Source organism: Pteropus alecto, unplaced genomic scaffold (assembly GCF_000325575.1).
Source record: "Pteropus alecto unplaced genomic scaffold, ASM32557v1 scaffold7, whole genome shotgun sequence".
NCBI lineage: Eukaryota > Metazoa > Chordata > Mammalia > Chiroptera > Pteropodidae > Pteropus > Pteropus alecto.
This window is the reverse complement of record NW_006494614.1, coordinates 40,182,073-40,187,865: the sequence shown is the minus strand read 5'-3', so window position 1 is coordinate 40,187,865 and position 5,793 is coordinate 40,182,073. Positions and strand designations below refer to the sequence as shown.

At 55.2% G+C, this 5,793-nt stretch overlaps 2 protein-coding genes across 12 annotated transcripts in view; both read left to right on the top strand.

Annotated features, from left to right (window-relative positions):
* The first annotated feature begins 839 nt into the window (after positions 1-839).
* MYMX (myomixer, myoblast fusion factor) lies at positions 840-1,357 on the top strand. The gene has a single exon (XM_025042537.1). It carries the CDS (start codon positions 1,054-1,056, stop codon positions 1,306-1,308), a length of 255 nt encoding a protein of 84 aa, XP_024898305.1. The 5' UTR covers positions 840-1,053; the 3' UTR covers positions 1,309-1,357.
* Positions 1,358-2,759: 1,402 nt separating this feature from the next.
* SLC29A1 (solute carrier family 29 member 1 (Augustine blood group)) overlaps positions 2,760-5,793 on the top strand; it is a 13,092-nt gene continuing 10,058 nt past the window's right edge. For 6 of the 11 annotated variants that reach the window (XM_006926491.3, XM_015600614.2, XM_015600616.2 and 3 more), the window contains exon 1: positions 2,915-3,046. The gene's annotated coding sequence lies outside the window, so the exon portion shown is untranslated. Of the gene's footprint in view, positions 3,057-5,793 lie in introns of all 11 variants that reach the window. The other 5 variants (XM_025042819.1, XM_015600620.2, XM_015600619.2 and 2 more) reach the window with 2 other exon arrangements.

Below are 5,793 nucleotides of genomic sequence, written 5' to 3'. Positions count from 1 at the left end.
GGGGTGGGGGGCGGGAAGGGAAGAGAGTAAGTGGAAAAGAGGATCCTGAAGTATGTATTTCTCTTCCTGTCCCTAAGTGGGAGTGACACCTAGCTCTATATAACTGGGCCCAGCTGAGTTGGGCTGCAACCTCACTCCTCTACCTCAAATGCCTCCCCAGGTCCTGTTCTCCCTGTCTTGGCCATTCAGAGCATGCCTGGTGTGTCTGGGTTGCAGTCTTACCTGCTTCTGGGGTTTGGGCAAGTGGGTCTCAGACAGTCTCATTCCAGTTAGTTACTCCTCCCAGCTATTCTTAGTTACTGAAGTAACCAAGGAGGGGATTGGAGCCCCAAAGAATCAATGTGCCTATGGTCACATCATTAGAAAGTCTAGTCTGGGTTCCAACTCTAAGGTCTGCATTCAGCAGGGAGAATTCCTACATCTGTTCCCATTTCTTGCAGTCCAGCTGCCCCTCCCCCATATACCAGGTGCCAGCAGGCAGCTGTCTCTTGCTTGCTCCCCCTATCCAGGCAAGCTGTCCTGGGTGGGGCCGAGCTGGGTGGGGCAGCCCAATGTATTGAATGTCCGTCCTCTGAGGCTGTGTCCCCACAGGCAAATTCAACCAGAGATTGCTTCTGAGCAGTGCTTCTGACTGGTGAGAGTTGTTGCCCATGGATGGGGGTGGATGATTAGGAGGGTAAGAAGTGTCAGGTCAGCGTGGATCAAGGGCCTGCTAAAGACAACTTAAAATTGCCTGGAGAAGAACTCCTGCTGGATTGAGGGAGAAGGGATGGAGAATGTCAGGAGACTGAGGGTGTGGAAGAGGAGGGGAGGGTCCAGGAAACAGTAAGAGTCCCAGCTTTACTATGTAGTGAGAACCCTCCAGCCAACAGCTACCTGCCAAGAGAAAGGGCTTCAGGAAAACAAATGTGACCTGTGAATTGAGGTCTGGAGAGAGAGAGAATGTAAACCAAAGTGTGTGTGGTGGGGAGATACTGCCCACCCCATGTCTTTACCAGGAGCAGGAAAGGCAAGCCTAAAGTCTGGATTGCCATCGAAGTCGCTGACCCAGCCATGCCCGTTCCACTGCTCCCGTTACTGCTTCGAATGCTGCTGTCCCGCCTGCTCCTGCCCGCTGCCCGCCTGGCCCGCCAGCACCTCCTGCCCCTGCTGCGTCGATTGGCCCGCCGCCTAGGCTCCCAGAACACGCGAGAGGCTTTGCTGGGCTGTCTGTTGTTTGTCTTCAGCCAGGGACACCCGCCAGATGCTGAGGAGGCCTCCAGAGTGGCGCGCCCAGAGAGGAGGGAGAGGCTAACCCGGCAAAAATGAGGCCACGAGTCCTGGTAGCAGCAGAAACTAAATGCTTTCTTTTGGAATGAGACAGTCCTGGCACCATCACTGACTACAGCCTGCCCAGTAGGCATCAAGATATGGTTCAGGGCTGAGCATGAGATGGGTCCAACTAAGACATGTCTCCTGGCTCCCAGCAGAAAGGCCTGGAACGATGCCCTGGATCTAGAGAAGACCCCATTTTTACCCCTCCCTCTCTGCATTCCTCCCAAGACCTTTCTGAATCACCTCGGGCCTCAGCAGCGAAATGACTCTCCCCCCTCTCCCCACCTCCAGATAAGTGGGGACATAAGGTCCAATGACGGACAATGCTTAACCCAGAGAGAATTGACAATTTAGTGCAGATGCAAGGTTTTAATCTAGATTGTCTTCCAAACTCAGGGTTTATCTTAAAAGAATAAGACCTTGATTCCCCGAGAAGCAGTCCTGCCCCCAAAGTCCAGCATGTAGGAGGTGCTCAATAAATACTTCTTTATTCTTGGGATTCCTCTGAAAGTCTTGTTACCCATACCTGAGCCGAGCCTGCACTCCACCTGAGTGGGAGTGGAGGACAACTCAAGGCTTTCTCTGATCCCCTATTCCATGTCCCTGTCAGTCCTCATCTCCTGGAAGTTCTTTTGTTTCAATTCAGCCAGTAGGCACACTCTGATCCAGCAGTCCTGGGGCTCTCTTGGAGAGAGTTTGGTCATCCAGCTCAAGGTAAGAAGGAAAATGTCCTTGACTGAGTTTGGAGACTCTTCTCAGCTAATGGTGGTTGGGAAGAGGGAGATTTGTTGGCTTGGGGACCCCTGTGGGCAGTCTCCCAGGGGAGCAGAGCAAAAATGCATGCTCCTGAGAGGGACTCTGTCTCTGAAGAGATGCGGGGGGAGGGTGGCCTGAGGAATTCACTGCTTTACATACCTCCCCAGTAGGAGGCCCCTCAGGGGTCAAATATGAGTTGTCAAAAGTATCTGCATTTCAGCCTCGAATAATTTGCTTAGGGTTCCCCTGCAATAGTCCTCCCTCCCTTCCTTAACCAGCGAGTCTCGGGCTCCGGGGTCTGAGGGAGACGGTAAGGAATACAGGCATCTTTTAGTACCCCCATCCGGTCCCCACACCCGTCATAAGGTTAGGCGTGGGTAAGACCTGAGACCAGAGCTATGCGGCCCCATCCCAGCCCTGCGGGGTTTTCCTCCAGACTCTCCCTCCGCCCACTCTCCTCACCACCGCTCGACCATCTGCTTCCACCCGGTGTCCTCAAAAGCCAGTGCACATGCTCGCCCCGCACGGAAAGTCGGCCTGGGGTTAGAGGTGGAGTGAAGCGGGTGTGAGCTCCTGGCCTCCTAACCCAGTTCCCTCTCGAGTCACAAGCAATTTTTTTTTTTTTTTTTTTTTTTTCCATTTTTTTTTTTTTGACTCCTGCTCCCAGGCTCCCTTTCCGCCCGCTTCCCCCGAAGCGCGCCGCGCTCCCGAGCAACGGCAGGCAGGACAGAGCCCGCCGCAGAGCTCCGGGCGGGCGCGGGAATGCCGGTTGCAGCCCCTCTCCGCCCCGCCCCTTCCCCACCTCACTCTACCCTCCCCGCGCCTCCTTCGGCAGCTCAGACCGGTCGGACGCGGCGCGAACTGCGATTTCCGGCTACCGCCCCAACCCCGAAGTGAGGGGCCCAGGAGGGCAACCAGAGGCCTGACGGCCTGGGAATTTCCGTCTCTTCTCTGCAACTTCGGATGCACCTCTAAGGTCTCCGCAGGTGTGCGGGGAGCAGAGGCGGGAGCCGCGGGGGCCGGGGCGGTGTCTGCGGTGTTCCCAGGCAGCACGGTGGGGCGGGGCGGAGAGTGGTGCTGGTAGGGCTCTCTTTGCGATGGGGATATCAAAAGAGTCGGCTTCTGCTGTTTCTGGCGGAGTGGATACTTTTCTGGGATTTTGAGGGCCGCTGTTAGATGACTGCCCCTCACCCCAACCATATACAGATCACTCAAGGTCAGAGGCCAGCCAGCCCAGAGCAGGGTGTAAGGGCAGAGGTCTGAGAAATTAGAAGGGCAAGCCCAGACCTAGCTAACAGAGTCCATACTCACTCTAAAGGAAGATGAGGGAAGCGATCCTGTCTTTATTTTAAATGTTGATGTTTTGTTCATCATGGGTTTTTTGCAATAACTTTGATTTTTTTAAAGTATTGCATTAAAATATTATTTATCTTAATTCCTGAATTATTTGATGTCCCCTTAAAATTTGCGCCTCAGGCAAGTGCCTCACTGTCCTCACCCTAGTCCCAGTCCTGCCACAAGGCCGTGGAGATATAACCACTAATTCAGCTGACAACACACAATCATGAGACACGTCCTGGCGACAACGCTGAGCTGAGCAAACACACTTCCAGCAAACAGATGGACACAGGGCTGGGGGAAGATAGGACTGTTTGTTTGTGAGGTGGTGAGGCAGGCTTGAGGCCTGGGGAGGAGGGAGTCTGGGGCAAGCCAGTCTCAAATAGGGTGGGGGTGGGGTGCAGCTGGATCAGCCCTTCCCACCCCACTCCTGTGCCAGGGACCTGAGGGAGCCCAGGGAGGGAGCGAGCTGTAAGATTGGGTGGATGGTGGCAAGGACTGCCTGGACCTGGCTAGAAAAACTCCAGGCACAAGCTGGTGTGAGTTGGAGCTTTAAGGCTGTCCAGCAGAGGGCCCTAGCACCCAGAAACCATCTCTGTCCAGGGAGGTAGCTCTGGAGGGGTGTGGGTGCTGGCTGGCAGCCCAGGTAGGGTGAGTGCCAGATGGGCTTCTCTCCAGCAATAACAGCCCTGGCTGTTGCCATTTAGAGAGCAGTCCAGGCTTCAGCGGGGGTGGGGAGAGGAACCATCCTTCCCCTTTATGGCCTTGGACCCTCACCACTTCCCTCCAGTTTCTTTCCACTTCCAGCCCCCTTGGCACACAACTGCAGCCACTGGCCACCAGCCTGGCTATGCTTGGCAGATCTGTCTGACCCCTAAGGCCTGCCATCCCCCAAAGGCCCACAGCTGGGCAATGACAGTGGGGAGAGAGGCAGGGGCCAAAGAAGAGGAGAAAGGAGGGCCAGGAGAGGAAGAGAGAAAGACTGGACAAACAATGGGTGGGAATGGGGGGCGGGGTTGTTGACCCAGACATGAAGCCGTTTTCAAGCCATGGGTCAGTGCCTAGAAAAATAACCACCAATATCCCTCTTCCTGCCCTCTGCTTGGTTAAGGCTTCGGATGATGCTGTGTCATGTCTCTGTGGGACAAGTTGTAGGAAGGCTGGGAGCACCCCTTCTGGAGCATCCCTTGATCCTAAGTAGAAAAGCTATCTCCCCTCCCAGGGCCCCATCTGTTCTCTGGGGAGAGGATGTGACTGCCTTATCCCTATGATGTTAGTACTCCTAATTGTTAATTAGTGTCTGTGGCTTCGCCAGAGAACAGGCCTCTTGGTGCAGGAAGGGAGGAGTGCTGGACTGGATTTTCTCTCCTCAGTGCCTCTCCAGACTTTGGATTATCTTCCAGCACTGAGGGCTGCTGTAGGGGCAGAGATTCTCCTTCTTCCCAGTATACTAACCAACAAAGAACGAGGGCATCCCTTCACCCTCCCTTGGAGGTACGAGAAGGACTGACCACTCCTCAGCATACCCACCCGCTTCCTTCTCTACTAGTGGAGGATGTGAAGCTGGGCAAGGCTTCTGCCTCAGAGTATCAGGACTATAGGATTCACTCAGGATATAAGGCTGTTCCCTTGCTTTTTCTCTTTGCTTCAGTCTTTCCAAAGTTCTAGATTTAGAAAGGGTGAATCATGAAGGTGCTATAGGGCTGTGCCTCTACCTATCACCCCATACAGAGCCACACATCCCCCTCCAAGTCACAGTTGTGGGTGGCTGTGGTGTTTGTATAGGTGCGTGGGTCTGTGTGTGTTAGAGGTGGGAAAACCCACCATGCTGGTCACTGATTATATATGTCAGAGGGATTCCCAAGGTGTGTGAGGGGTGGGGGTGGGGGGAAGAGCAGAAGACAGGACAGGTCTGAAAGGAAGAAAGTGACACCGAAAAGTTCACTGCAAAGGAAGAAGGTACACTGTGGGGAAAAAGTGGCGTGGGAGGGGATTTGGGGAGTGATGGCTGAACATCTGAGATATAGTATGGGTGGACGTGGGGGCGTCTGGGCCTGTTTGAGCAGGTTTGTCTCTGGGAAATCCCCGAGACGAGTTCTGTAGGATTTGTGTAGCCCCGGCGCGCAGAAGACTAGGGGTACCGGTGTGGGGCTGTACGCTCCAGCGCCGCGTGCACCTTGATGGGGCAGGGATTGGTGGGGCCAGGCCCAGAGAAGTACGAGCTACAGAAATAACAACGCGAAGCGTGAGCCAGGCGGCGATGCGGGGAGCAGGGTCTTGGGATGTGGGCCCCTTCGGGTTCGGAGCAGCTGTGCTGTTGGCAGGGGCGGGCCGGGGCGGGGCCGGGGCGGCTGCGGGGGGGGGGGGGCGGGGGGGCAGGGGCGG

Bases quoted from the DNA above. Each gene is read 5' to 3' on its own strand.
- MYMX (XM_025042537.1), top strand. From the start codon at position 1,054: ATGCCCGTTCCACTGCTCCCGTTACTGCTTCGAATGCTGCTGTCCCGC.